At 41.9% G+C, this 13779-nt stretch overlaps 1 protein-coding gene across 1 annotated transcript; it reads right to left on the bottom strand.

The window, feature by feature from the left end:
• Positions 1-3097: 3097 nt before the first annotated feature.
• On the bottom strand, positions 3098-3797 carry LOC103013601 (GTP:AMP phosphotransferase AK3, mitochondrial-like). Its single transcript, XM_007192144.1, has 2 exons — positions 3641-3797; positions 3098-3516 (listed from the first exon to the last, which is right to left on the bottom strand). Exons 1-2 carry the CDS (start codon positions 3795-3797, stop codon positions 3098-3100), a joined length of 576 nt encoding a protein of 191 aa, XP_007192206.1.
• Positions 3798-13779: the final 9982 nt, after the last annotated feature.

The following is a 13779-nucleotide window of genomic DNA, read 5'->3' as shown; positions in this document are numbered from 1 at the left end:
ATGGCCTCCACCCATGATAACCAAATAAAAATATCCAGGGTGTCCATGTTCTGTCTTCAAGCCCCCAGCTGATTCTAATGTGCAGCCAGAGTTGAAAGCCATAGCTCTAGGCCTGATGACTTATGAATTTTGAGGGTGGACGAGGCAATGTTGTCCCATTTCAGGGTGGTGGACTAAGTATATCGTCCAGCATCTTCATTCCTGCAGCAAGGGCCTTAACTGATGATCCTAAGTAAGAAGTGAAACTTTCAGTGAACCAGAAACCAGGATAAATCCTAAAGTATGGGATGTTCACTGGATTGATGCAAAAACACAGAGCCCAATCTAAAATGTGTACAGAAGACTAGTGCCAAAAAGGTGAAGGAGCACCAAGACTCCATCCCCAAAGGTGGCAGACACCCGAAGCAGGAGGGTAACAAGGACAATCAACACTTCGGTCTTTGGGGCACTGCTGCAGGAGGGGCCATCAGTTCATCCTCTACTGATGCCTTTCCATCTGCTCTTGAGCCAAACAGCAGTGACAAAGTGTCAGCCTCCAGGTAGGAGTCATGGCCAGGGAGCCCAGATGAGACGGATATGGCTCTGTGTCATGAGGAGGGGAATTGGGCACCAGACCTGAACACCCCAGAGAAATCTCTCCCAGTGGCTTTTCCTTCTTCACTGTCCCTGAGAAAAGGCCAGAGGACAATTTAGACCAGCAATCTCCCCAAGAAGATGACTACTCATTGACAGACAATGCAATTTAATGGAGAATCTCAACCATACAGATTACAGAGACAAGATCACCACACATACGAAGAAGACCAACACTACAAAAGATTACAAACTCAACAAGATAGATGAACTAACAACACTCAAGCAAGATAAATGATAGAGCAAGCAAAGCAGGAATTAAGAATAAGCATAAGTAGATTTTTCTGATAGATGTGTGAGGATAGAGCAGTCACAAATAAATCAACTGGAGGTCATGGAGATTAAAATTTGGTCCTTATAATAAAAAACTGAATAAGCAGATGAAACTGATATTTTTCCTGAAATTTAATTTTATTATAGTAAAGACTAATGATGTCTTATAACCTAGTGACTAGTGATAGTTCATAAGTTTAGTAGTTTACTTTTTGGAAAGCATATAACAATATTCAAATAAGACATTATAGAAAGTATTTTAAAGAATGAAATGTTTTCTGTAATTTTTAAAAGGCTTGGTCCATTTTGAAAAATTGACAATGAATGAAAAATAAAATCAAAAGAAAGAAAAATAAGTTTTCCCCTCAAATACATAAGAAACACTTGCTGGTATTTGCATTTTAAGTGCCTGGAGTAAGATGGGCTGAATTTTTCAAAGGCAGTTAGTAATAGCTTGTACAAGGACTTGTTTCATTTGATTTAGCACCAACTAAAATAAAAATAAATACATCATTTAAGTTATAGTCTGGTTTCTCCTCCATTTCTCATACTGCCCCACTACTCCAGGGCACAGTACATAAGCACTCATTCTCAGATTACACACACTGGCAAGATTTTTTTCCCCTTAAGATAGGATGTCAGCGAACGCCAGCAGGTATCAACTTCTTTGATCAGGAATAAAGAACTCCACCTTCAGCAAATTCAGTTACTTTCCTGGTCCTGTCATATAAAGCCTTTCTATTGCCACATCTGTTTACTAATTATGATGGTTATTTCTGTCAAGGGAATTTCCCACCAGGCATGCTTGATCTATTTCTATTTCCTAATGATACAGTATTTTATTTTATGCAGTATCACAAGTTTTCTTCTATTCATTCTTCTTTTTAAAATACTTTGTTACTCACCAAGGCATATCGATCAAAAAGAGAACTGGCAAGTAGATCCTAAAACACACTTTTTTTTTTTGGCTGCATGGGACGTGGGATGTGGGATCTTAGTTCCCAACCAGGGATTGAACCAATGCCCCCAGCAGTGGAAGCGCAGTGTTAACCACTGCACCGCCAGGGAAGTCCCCAAAAACACGTTTCTTAACCTCAGTAACATCTGAAAACATAAGACATCAATTACATTTTCCATTAAAGAAAATTCATTCAATTTTGGAGCTTGTACAAGAACTTATAATGTCAATTTCTAACATGTTATATCCCTCAGTGAACACATATTTTCAAAAGAAAACAAATCATATCAAAGTAATACTTTCCTAATTTTTTTTATAGCAAATTGAAAATTCTGAGTCAACTGAAGGTATGTTTAACAACAAAAGTAATATAGCTCATACGGCCTCCTTATAGGTTTCTTAGTTTAAAGACAGCAGTAAACTCGCATTCTGCAGTGGATTGGAAAATCCAGTTATTTTTATCTGGAATTTTATAGAGGTAGCATCTCACAAAACCACATCCCCTGTGCTAGAAATGTCTTTTTTGGTATCTGGCTACACAAAAGCTTCTGATGAAATACTTTCTGCAAATTAGTATAATGTTAATTTTTTACTTTTCCAGAAAAATATGAAACCTTACCAATCACTTATTCTTACTGAACACAAGTTAGATTACTACCAGTTGCTCTTGTACTTTTGGTCTAAAAGAATTTTTTAAAGTTTAGACATTTTTAATGTTTCTGAATTGCACACTCATAGAAGACAGCTGGATAAAACACACTAGACAATTTCAAAAGACAAATCTTTTTTTTATTAATTAATTATCTTTGGCTGCGTTGGGTCTTCGTTGCTGCGTGCAGGCTTTCTCTAGTTGCACAGGCGGGGGCTACTCTTCGTTGTGGTGCACTGGCTTCTCCTTGCGGTGGCTTCTCTTGTTGTGGAGCACAGGTTCTAGGCCCGTGGGCTTCAGTAGTTGTGGCGCATGGGCTTAGTTACTCCGTGGCATGTGGGATCTTCCCGGACCAGGGCTCGAACCCGTGTGTCCTGCATTGGCAGGCGGATTCTTAACCACTGCGCCACCAAGGAAGTCCCCAAAAGACAAATCTTAGTATCAGACTCATTTGCCAAATCCTTAATATCCCGAATAAAATCCACAGAAGTGAAACTAATAATTTTCAAAGAATTCATTCATGGTGGGGTCTTAGAACAAGGAACTCCATGTGAAGAAAGGAAGAGTTCTGCTCATCTTGCTAATCACAAGGATTTTTCCTCGTGGGGTAATTGAGTTTTTTGGTGTCTCTGTGGGACTTTTGTTTGCAGGAAAGCATGCATACAGGGCCAGATCTGATTGGTTTCTGTTCCAGAAAATGTTTCCAACACTACCTTTTTCTCGTAATATTCCAGGACCGGTTTTGTTTGGTCTTCGTAAACCTTCATTCTCTTGATAAGTGTCTCTGGTTTATCATCCACACGCTGAATGAGAGGCTCTCCAGTCACATCATCCACGTCGACTGCTTTGGTAGGGTTAAATTCGAGGTTGTAGCCGCGGCCACTGGCTGGATGAATCCAGAGAGCCGTGAGGCGTTGCCGGATGACCTCAAAGGGCACGTTCAGGTTCATCACCAGGTGTACCTGATAAACTCTATCCAGGACTTCAGCCTGTGTTAAGTGTCCTGGGGAAACCACACAACAGCCAGTTATACTGGGTGAAATTTTTCAGCTCCTGGAGGATCAGCCGAGTCATAAGGTCGTCTGGGATGAGCTTCCCCTGGGCCATGAAAATGCTGGCCAGCACACCAATTTCTGTGTCCCTCAGCATGTTGTCTTGGAGCACGTCCCCGCTGGAGAACTTCTTCAGCTGGAAGTGTTTGATGATGCGCAGCGCCAGGGTGCTCATGCCGGAGCCCTGGGCGCCCATGATCACGGAGCGCAGGAGCTGCCTTGACGCTCCCATGGCTGCTGAGTGAGGCCAGGGCCAAGCCCACGCTTGGGCTCCTGGTTGGACGCCGGCTGCGCCTGCGCGCTCGCTCCCAGTCTCGGCGGCCCGACGTCAGGGGCAGAGCCACGAAGAAGCGCCGAGGGCGAGAGGGCGTAACCCACGCGGAAACGGACGGACGCTACGGAAGAAGTGCGTATGCGTGAGTTGAAAGATTGAGTCAAGGAATTCTCCCACAGTGCAGTGTGAAGGGCGGAAGAGGTGGGAGGTGCGAAAGGAAAATGAAGAAACGAAGTGTAGATTTAAAGTTCCACCTTTCACAGGAGGAAAAGGAGACGAGGGAGGGATACAGTACTTAAAGAGATAATTAAAGGCAAGAATTTCTGGAATTAAAGAATGATACAAGTCACGGAACTAGACAGCGGAACAGTTCAGAACATCTAGAAGCAAATGTTGGCAAAGGTGTAAGTAGGTCTCCCACACTCCGCTGGTGGGGTGTCCCCACAGCTGGTTTGGAAGGCAACTTGGCAGTAGCCTTTTTTTTTTTTTTTTTTTAATTTTTTTTTTTTTAATATTTATTTATTTATTTATTTTTGGCTGCATTGGGTCTTCGTTGCTGCGCACAGGCTCTCTCCAGTTGCGGCGAGCGGGGGCTACTCTTTGTTGCGGCGCGCAGGCTTCTCATTGCGGTGGCCTCTCTTGATGCGGAGCACGGGCTCTAGGCGCGCAGGCTTCAGTAGTTGTGGCGCGCGGACTCCAGAGCGCAGGCTCAGCAGTTGTGGCGCACGGGCTTAGTTGCTCCGCGGCATGTGGGATCTTCCCGGACCAGGGCTCAAACCTGTGTCCCTTGCATTGGCAGGCAGATTCTTAACCACTGTGCCACCAGGGAAGTCCCGGCAGTAGCCATTTTTAAAAAAAATTTCTTCTCAGTATCTTCCTTAGAAAAACACTCTCAAGTGACAAGAAGGCTATAGGATGTTCATTTCAGCCTTATTTATAACAGCGAAAAATTGTTAACAATTTAACTGTTCATTAATTAGAGAATAGCTAAGTGAACCTTAGCCATACTATGGAATATTATGCAGCAGCTAAAAAGACAGATCTCTATGTGCTAACATGAAAAGATTTCTAAGACGTTGTAAATGCGAATAGTTGCAGAATGATACAATTTAGGTTAAAGAAAGATGTAATTTATGTTTAAATATAACTATTAAGTGAACTGGGAAGCTGGGTTTCAAGCAGTGGAAGGACATGACTTGATTTTTGTTTTTAGATGATTGCTCCATCTGCAAGAAGGAGAGCAGTTAGAAGGCTATGTCAATAGACCAACAAAGAGGTGAGAAAGTACTATTTTAATTTTAATTTCTTCAATATAAGTGAGATTGAGTATCTTTTTGTTTGTTTATGGACCATTTGGACTTTATTTCCATGTAGAATTTTTGAAGTGACAATTACCTTCTAATCACTTCCCTGGAAAAATACTTGGGGTTTGGTTTACTCAACAAGATGTGAAACAGATCCTCAGCTTTGTCTCAGGTGGTCCAAGTGCACTGGCTTAATACAGCATCAGACTGTGCATCATATGGCGCTACTCTAATTAGAGGCTGCTGAGCCACCAACCCTGCATCCGCTTCCTTCTCTAACCATTTTTTAAAAATAAATTTATTTATTTACTTATTTAATTCTGGCTGTGTTGGGTTGGGTCTTCGTTGCTGCATGCGGGCTTTTCTCTAGTTGCGGCAAGCGGGGGCTACTCTTCATTGCGGTGTGCAGGCTTCTCATTGCAGTGGCTTCTCTTGTTGCGGAGCACGGGCTCTAGGTGCGCAGGCTTCAGAAGTTGTGGCCCGTGGGCTCAGTAGTTGTGGCTTGTGGGCTCTAGAGCACAGGCTTAGTAGTTGTGCCACATGGGCTTAGCTGCTCCGCGGCATGTGGGATCTTCCTGGACCAGGGCTCGAACCCGTGTCCCCTGCATTGGCAGGCAGATTCTTAACCACTGCGCCAACAGGGAAGTCCCTCTAACCATTCTTGAGCCACTTCATTTCTGAAAAAGATCCATAAAAATGATGTGATGGCTTGTTCTCATTCTATGAGCAAGAGAGAAAGCTATTTCCAGAAAAAAGATTTTGGGATTGGAAACCTAATTTCTGTATTTGTATTTTATGGTAGCAAAGTAGAACTGCTGCTCTAATTTCTCAGACTTAAAAAAAAAATAGTTTTTGCTATTTTAGATCTTTAAGTTAGTCATATAATCTCTTTTATTGTTGCTATATTCAAAAGAGTTAACACTGAATACATAAGGTGTTTCAAAAGGTATATGAATATTTAATAGAAATTTAGCTCATATCTTCCAGCGAAGGAAAAAAAATCATGTTATAACTTGAAACAGTATTTTGCAAAATACTAACTGCTTTGCATAATAAAGCAGCACATTATGACTGTCTTTTAGGATAACTAATTATATACACAAAAAGTGATCCTGCCAAGGCCTTTCTATCCTACTAGATAGATTTAACCTTCTAGTGTATTCAACCTTTAACTGAGATATCTAATTTGGTACCAGACTCTGATCACAGAATATTTCAGAGGAGTGTCTGTGGAGTGTGGTAGGGTTCACTTGGCTGTAGGTGTGAGTGGGAGAGGATGTGTCCCAGAGCAGCTTAGAGCAGGCACAGTCGGTGCTGGCCTGCTGGTAAGTGTCAGACACCTAGAGCACACTGACTCACTTTTGGCTCCTGAGATTACCTCGCCCCTTCCTCCTTTTCCAGACTGATGTTGAACAAGCCACTTGGGACAAAGGGTTATAAAACTTACTCTTAATAGCATCTGGTAAGAGGTTCTTTGACCAAATACAGATAAACCAGTAGTAGCCAAGTAACATCAGACAATACGTTTGATCTCATTTAGCAAAAAGCATCCAGTGCCAACCAGATGTGATTGTGGAAGTTTATGGAAACTTTCTAGATATTTTTCACAGTAATGGAATCCAAATGGCATAGCAGTAAAAGAAAAACAACAGGGGCTCTTCAGATTATGCCGGTTTTTATAGTACTAATCATTCATTCCTTGACTCAGCAAACTTTAATCAGGCATTTATCTGTGTGACCAGTTGTTCTAAGCACAGAGGATGCAGCCTATGAGATAGAAAGAAGCCTGAGTGTCTGTCCCTGTGCCATGACCTTCGCCCGGGTATTATGGGCCAGTGTTTCCCAAGGTGTGACAGTTGCTTCTCTGAAGAATGTGAGATAAGTTTAGGTCTCTGTGAAAGAACATTCCCCTCCCCCACCTCCAGGTTTGATAATTGTGTTTTATTTTATTTTTAAAACTATTTTATTATGAAAATTTCACAGATACCTAAAATTAGAGAGGTAATGGTGTAGCCCCATGTACTCTAGTTTCAACAGCGATCAACCTTTTGCTAATCTTGTTCTATCTCATATTTTTTCTTGAGTATGTTAAATAATAACACTTTTAAATTGTAATGAAGAGTATGTATGTTTTAATGTGCATAAGAAAAATATAGCTAGCACATCCAACCTAATACTTCACAGTGTTCTTGCTTAGGACAAAACTAAGCTATATATTTGTTTTAAAACTGTTACACAGATAGGGCAAAGTTCAACAAGGGCGAACATGACTGACTAAAAGACACTCCCCTTCATCGATTCCTTCCCTCATTGAGGCTGGGATGGTTAGAAGTGATTCCTTCTTCTATAGGAAATGCTTAGCACCATGTGTGACACTTAATAAGCACCTACAAAAGAGAAGCTAATATTGTGTTTGGGAGCCATCTTTGATTCCACAGAACTGATACTGGCCAACATTTATGAAGCACTTACTGTGTACAGGCACTGCGGTGGGAGATTTACATATGTTATCTCATTTCCTCTTCACAGCCACACTCTGAGTAGATGTTATGATCTCCATTTTCGGAATTAAAAATCAAGGCTCAGAAAAATGAAGTGACTTAAGGTCACCAAGCTATTAAGTGGCAGGGCTAGGACTTGAGTTGAAAGCCTGTTTTCCTCCAAGGTCCATCATGTTTTCCACCCAGTTCCCAGGACAGCCAGGGCCTACATCCCCACCTCTGGGAAACAGCTGGGGAAAGAACTAGATATGTGGAGTTTGGAGGCTTGGTGTAAACCTGATTCTTCCATTTGCTAAAGTTGTGACCTTAAATGTTTCATTTCACTTTTTCTGGCCCTCTGTTTCTTGTGCATACAGTGAGGACAATAATACTAATTACCCAATGTTCGAGCACAGAGTACAATCATTTATATGGAAATTTGACACCGTGGGCACTAAATAAATGTTTGTACTGTATTCACTAACAGGGAATGTTTTCCCACGCCACTAACAGGGAATGTGATCTTGAACAATCCCCTTCCCTCTCTGGGTCTTGGTATCCTCAGCTGTAAAGATGATGGCATAGGCCCTTAAAGTCCTGCTAGGGATAGTTGTTCCACGATTGTATTCCAATTGGACCACAAGAAATATTAGTGACTGAAGTTAATGGAAATAACTAGGTAAACTTCCATTCAGTGTGATTTTATTTATAATTATGTATACTTGTCTTAGTCTGATTCCTTAGAAAGCAGAGCCAGACAATGACATGTTGCTGCTGCTTTGTTAGGAGGTACAATGCCAAGGAGCAGAAGCCAGAGACCTGAGAGACACAGGAGTGAGGCAGGGAAGGAGGGAGAGAAATTGGAGCAGGCGTAACTGAGCTGGTTGCCACCCAGTACTCCTGGTTGCTCTGTCTTAAAGAAGCAGCCTATGAAAAGCTGCATCTCAGTCTTTCTGGAGTGAAAAAAGAGAGAATGAATTTATCTACCAGTTTCCGTCTCCTGTTTGGCAACACCTTGACCACGAGGTGTTCATTCCTCTGCAACTATGGGTTGTACAGTTCTGGGCTCTGGGGCAAGATCCCTTGTGTCCCACATCTCAGTGTGAACAGGGAGGCCCAGGATGAGAGATGAGAGGGGTGTGGCCTGGGCACGAGGCTGGGCTCTGAGAAGTGTACCTGCAAGTAGTTGGAACTGGTAGCCATGGTGGTATTTGGAACAAGAGCTGGGAGGCTGAGAGGACCTGCAGTGGTGGAGGTGTGTGATACAATAACTTCTGCCCCATTGACTTTTAAACAGAATCTAAAGGGGCTTACTTATAAAATAAGGATGATGAGGAGGAAGAAATAATTCATAGAAATATGGAAAAGAAATGACCTCAGTTTATTACCTGCAAAGGGAGGATAATAATAGTACTTATCCATAAGGTTGTTGTAGTGAAAGAATGATTTCAAGAAGCTAGTATTCGTAGAGCATTTAAAATATATGTGGCATATAAAAGCCGCTATGCAGATGTTTGTTTTAAAAAAGCAAATATTTAGCCACATGAGCTTTGATGGTTTCTGCAACTAAGCATTACATTTACCTCTAAGCTTTCTAGCAGTTAAGGAAAAAGGGAAAGATGGTAGTTTTCATAATTTACATTATCTGATCAAAATGAGCCTGCTAATTCTGAAAGAGAGCCAGGAGTCTATCTGACAAGAAAACCTAAAGGGAGCTGATCCCAAGGGACATTAAAAAGCAGAATAAGTAACGTTTTCAAAATGATTACTTTGGTAAGATGTGCTGAGGAATGTCTCACATGGCTAATTCATTCACTGATATTTTACCAGACACAGTATTTCTGGGAGCTAAGATAGAGAGGTTCAGATCTGTAGCCTTCTGATGTGTTACCCTGAATTAGTGGTTCTCAAGCAGGGGCAGTTTTGCCCCCCAAGGGACATTTGACAATATCTGGTGGTATTTTAGGTTGTCACAACTTGGGGATGGACGGTGGTAATTCTGCTGGTCTCCGATGGATAGAGGCCAGAGATGCTATTAATATTGCGTGGGATGTACATATGCTAAAAAAAACTTGCTGGTTATCTGAAATTCAAATTTAACTGGGAACCCTGTGTTTAAATTTGCTAACTCTAGCAGCTACACTTCCTACATTGCACAGGACAGCCCTCCACAACAAAGGATTATCAGGCCCCAAATGTGAATAGTACTGAAGGGGAGAAACTCTGCCCTAAATGAGTATAGATCTTTGCATACTTTCCTGGAGCAAGGGAGACATAGTATGGACATTAAGATATCTTTTTTTTTTTTTAATTTTAATTTTTATTTATTTTAAGATATCTTTTAAGATTAGTTAGCTGACAGTTTCAGGTCCAAACCTCTGGCCTCAGCCTAGCTTATTTATATCTGTGATGCTGACAGAAGCTCGAATCCTGTCTCCAACAAACAGGTGTCAAAGTGGACATTGCATAGGCAGCTTCTTGAACACTCCCATTGCTCTTTAAATATCTCCTCTTCGTGGCACTTGTCACCTGGTGCCTCATCTGGTTACCTGGAGAGATTTATTGCATAAGCACTCAGCTAATCTGATGTTGAACAAGGTGATTCAGGCAGGAAATAGAGCATGCAGTACTTGAGGGGATTACATTCTAGTTGCAGAAGTCATTCAAGGGAAGGATACCCTGGGAAGGCACTGGCAATCCTGTCTTCATGTAAGACTAAGGAAAGGTTCGGGGGTTGACTGAATGACAAGCTGGGACAGAGAGCTGGGTGAAATCCATTTTCCAGAGGAGGGGCCCATCTCTTGACTGAGCGGTGCGGGTGGGCCATGGTCAGGCTCCAGGGAGACATGGTCTTTCCACGGAGAAAGCGCAGGCAGGTATACATCCCTGAAAGAGGATAGCAGAAAAGACTTGGTGGGAAGTCAGGATTTTAATTCCCCTCCTCTGCTTCTCTGGCAGCCTATCACCAAGACTCATGTCATACTGCTTTCTTTGGTGTTATTAGACACTCCTAAATGTAATAGAAGCCAAATAATTCCCCCATGGTATACATCATAAAGAAAATATTCCCTAAGTAGAGCTGGAAAGGGTCACAATTTAAACTCCCTCCTGAAAATATCAGTGAGCTTACCCCTCACCTCCACCTGCCTCCCAGGCCTGGCATGAGATAAATAAGGATTATTGGGGTCTTCAGTTGTCCAGAGGATACGCTTTGCATTCAGCAAACTACAGAAATTGCGTTACAAACCATGAAAAGGCACAGAAAGGGGAAATCAGCTGCCAGCTGCTCTCCAGCTAAATTGCTTATTTAAGAGGGTGGAAGATGCTCTCTACTCTGTGCTGGCTCACCTGTGGTTACATGAACACCTGTCATATTCTTAATCCGCATCCATCATTTTTGGCCTCTCCTTAGTCATTTCTTAGGTGTGGGGAGATGGCCTCTGCATTTCCAATTCCATGACTCAGTAAAGAAAGCTGAAAGCAGAACCATGCTTGGTATGATGTAATGTAATAACAGACGTTCACACCAGTGACCCTGATTAACCCAGAAAGGATTCAGTTACACTTACTGTTCTCTGCTCAGAAGGCAGGGAACTTTATCATCTACTTTTCAAGGCTTGCCATCAAAAAAAACTGCTGAAAGTAATATTTTTTGTGATTGAAGCGTTAGTTTCAGTTTTCTGAAAAATTGACCCCCATGGTGCATTCCCTTATCGATTTAGGTTGGGAAATAAGGTACCACTGTACTTTCATAATGTGCTGCGACTCCCAAAGGTACAGGTGATTTCTCATTGGCTTCATTTTGAGTTGGAGGGTTCTTGATGACATACAGTCATTCTTTAAAAAATAAACTTTTTTTGATGGAATAATGTTAGATTTGCAGAAAAGTTGCGTACGTAGTACGGAGTTTTCCTGTGCCTCATCCTCCAGTTTCCCCTGTTGTTAACATCTTACGTAACCGCCATACATTTGTTGCAACTGAGAAACCAACCTTGGTACATTGTATTAACTAAACTCCAGACTTTATTTGAATTTCACCACCTTTTGGATTAATGTCCTCTTTCTCTTCCAGATTCCAGTTCAGGCAACCACATTACATTTAATTGTCATATCTCCTCAGTCTACTCTTGTCTGCGACAGTTTCCTCGTCTTTCCTTGTTTTTTGTGACTTTGACAGTCTTGAGGAGTACTTGGCAAGGTATCCCATAGAATGGGTTTGTCTTTTGTTTTTCACATGATTATAAGTTTCTGGAAAGGATACCAGAGAGGTAAAGTGCTCTTCTTGTCACATGATATCAGGGGTACATGATACCACCTGGCATCTCTGGTGATAGTAAATCTTTTTGCTTGGCCAAGGTGGTGTCTGCCAGGTTTCTCCACTGTACAGTCAGTACTTATCCATTCCCCTACTATGTCTAGCCTTAGGAACTGAGTCTAGCCTACCCTTGGGAAGGATGGGGTTAGGCTCTACCTCCTGGAGGGAGAGTATCTACTTATATTATTTGGAATTCTTGCATAAGAAAGATTTCATACAGCCATTTTAATGAGATATTTTAATAAATATATATACCAGACTCCCAGATTCAGCAAATGTTAACATTTTGCCAAATATGCTTCAGATCTTTATTTTAAATAGATATAAAAAAATTGTTACAGATATGGTTGAAGTCTCCTTTGTATTTCTTCATTAGCCCATTCTTCTTCCTCCTTCCCTTCAGGTAACAATTAACTATGTTTTTACATATATGTGTATATCCATGAAATGATTTTCCATATTTATGTTTCATTGTGCAACCTGCTTTTTTCATTCAACTTTATGTTTCTGAGGTCTATCCAGGTTGAAGCAGGCTTATGGGAAGGCATCTTAATCTTAACCAGTAAATTGTCTCCAAATCACTTTATAAATTGGATTATTTGTGGAAAAGTTTCCTGCAGACTGTTAATCCTCCCCATGGTGTGCGAATTTGTGGAAAGTGAAAGATACCTCCTAACCTTGGTCTTAGAAGCTGGGCTGGGGGTGGGGTGGCTTCCAGAAAGGTGAGAGGGAAAACAGGAGCTAATTACCCTTTTTGATGTTTCCTACATTCTCTTTCTACTGGCTGTCCCTCTCCTTATTCTTTCTGGCTACCCCTTTCTCCAACATCTGTCTCCTGATTTCCCATCTTCACACCTTCCCCAGTGTAGGTGAGTCTTCAGACCAAGTACCTGATAATCAGTGAGGATGACTGGAGATGGCCCCATCAGCCCTCTAGAGACAGTGCAAGGCACTATAGGACTGAAGGTAATAGGGTTTCAACACCTGAGCTCCAAACTCAAATGTCTTATGACTCAAACTTGATATATTTCAAACTAACCTTTTCCCACAAGCTGTTCTTCCACCAGTGTTCCTAACTTCAGTAGCCATCCACTTGCCAAAGTCAGAAACCTGGGAGTTGTTCTTGACTCCTACCTTTCTCTCTCCCGCTAACTCATGCCCCAAGTCCTATTATTCTTATTTCCTAAATAACTTAATTCTTCTATTTCTCTCTAGCTCCATGCCACCACTCTCATCCAAGTTATATTAACTCATACCCAAATTACTGCAGCATGTGCTCAGCTGGACGCCCTGCCCCCAGTCTTGCCCCCTCCAATCTCTCTTCCTTCCACTCTGCAGGCTAGAGAAATCAAGTCATATTACTCCCCCAGCTCAGCCTTCCCCATTGGCCTTAGGACAAAATCTGAGCTTCTAACAAGATTTACAAAACCCCCAAAGCTCTCTTTTGCTTATGCCTCTAGTCTCACTTCCTACCCTCTTTGCCTCAGACTTTATTGACCAGTCATAACCAGTTTCTTTCACTTTCCCAAATTCACTGTGCTCCCCGAACTCTGAGGTCTTCACACATGCTCTTCTCTCTTCCAAGGATATGCCCTAATCCAACTTTAGTCAGCTTTCAGTTTGTAGCTGAAATAATCCTTTCTGTGCAACAATAACTCTGACAAAGACTTTCTTCTTTTTTTTTTTTTTTTAATATTTATTTTTGGCTGTGTTGGGTGTTTGTTTGTTTCTGTGCGAGGGCTTTCTCTAGTTGCGGCAAGCGGGGGCCACTCTTCATCGCGATGCGCGGGCCCCTCACCATCGCGGCCTCTCTTGTTGCGGAGCACAGGCTCCAGACGCGC

The sequence above is a fragment of the Balaenoptera acutorostrata genome, chromosome 2, assembly GCF_949987535.1.
Source record: "Balaenoptera acutorostrata chromosome 2, mBalAcu1.1, whole genome shotgun sequence".
NCBI lineage: Eukaryota > Metazoa > Chordata > Mammalia > Artiodactyla > Balaenopteridae > Balaenoptera > Balaenoptera acutorostrata.
This window is presented reverse-complemented; position numbering and strand designations above follow the sequence as displayed.

Coding starts and splice junctions, on each gene's coding strand:
- LOC103013601 (XM_007192144.1), bottom strand. CDS start 3,797: ATGGGAGCGTCAAGGCAGCTCCTGCGCTCCGTGATCATGGGCGCCCAG. Junction 3,517..3,640: donor GCTGAGGGACACAGAAATTG/GTGTGCTGGCCA, acceptor TGGTTTCCCCAG/GACACTTAACACAGGCTGAA.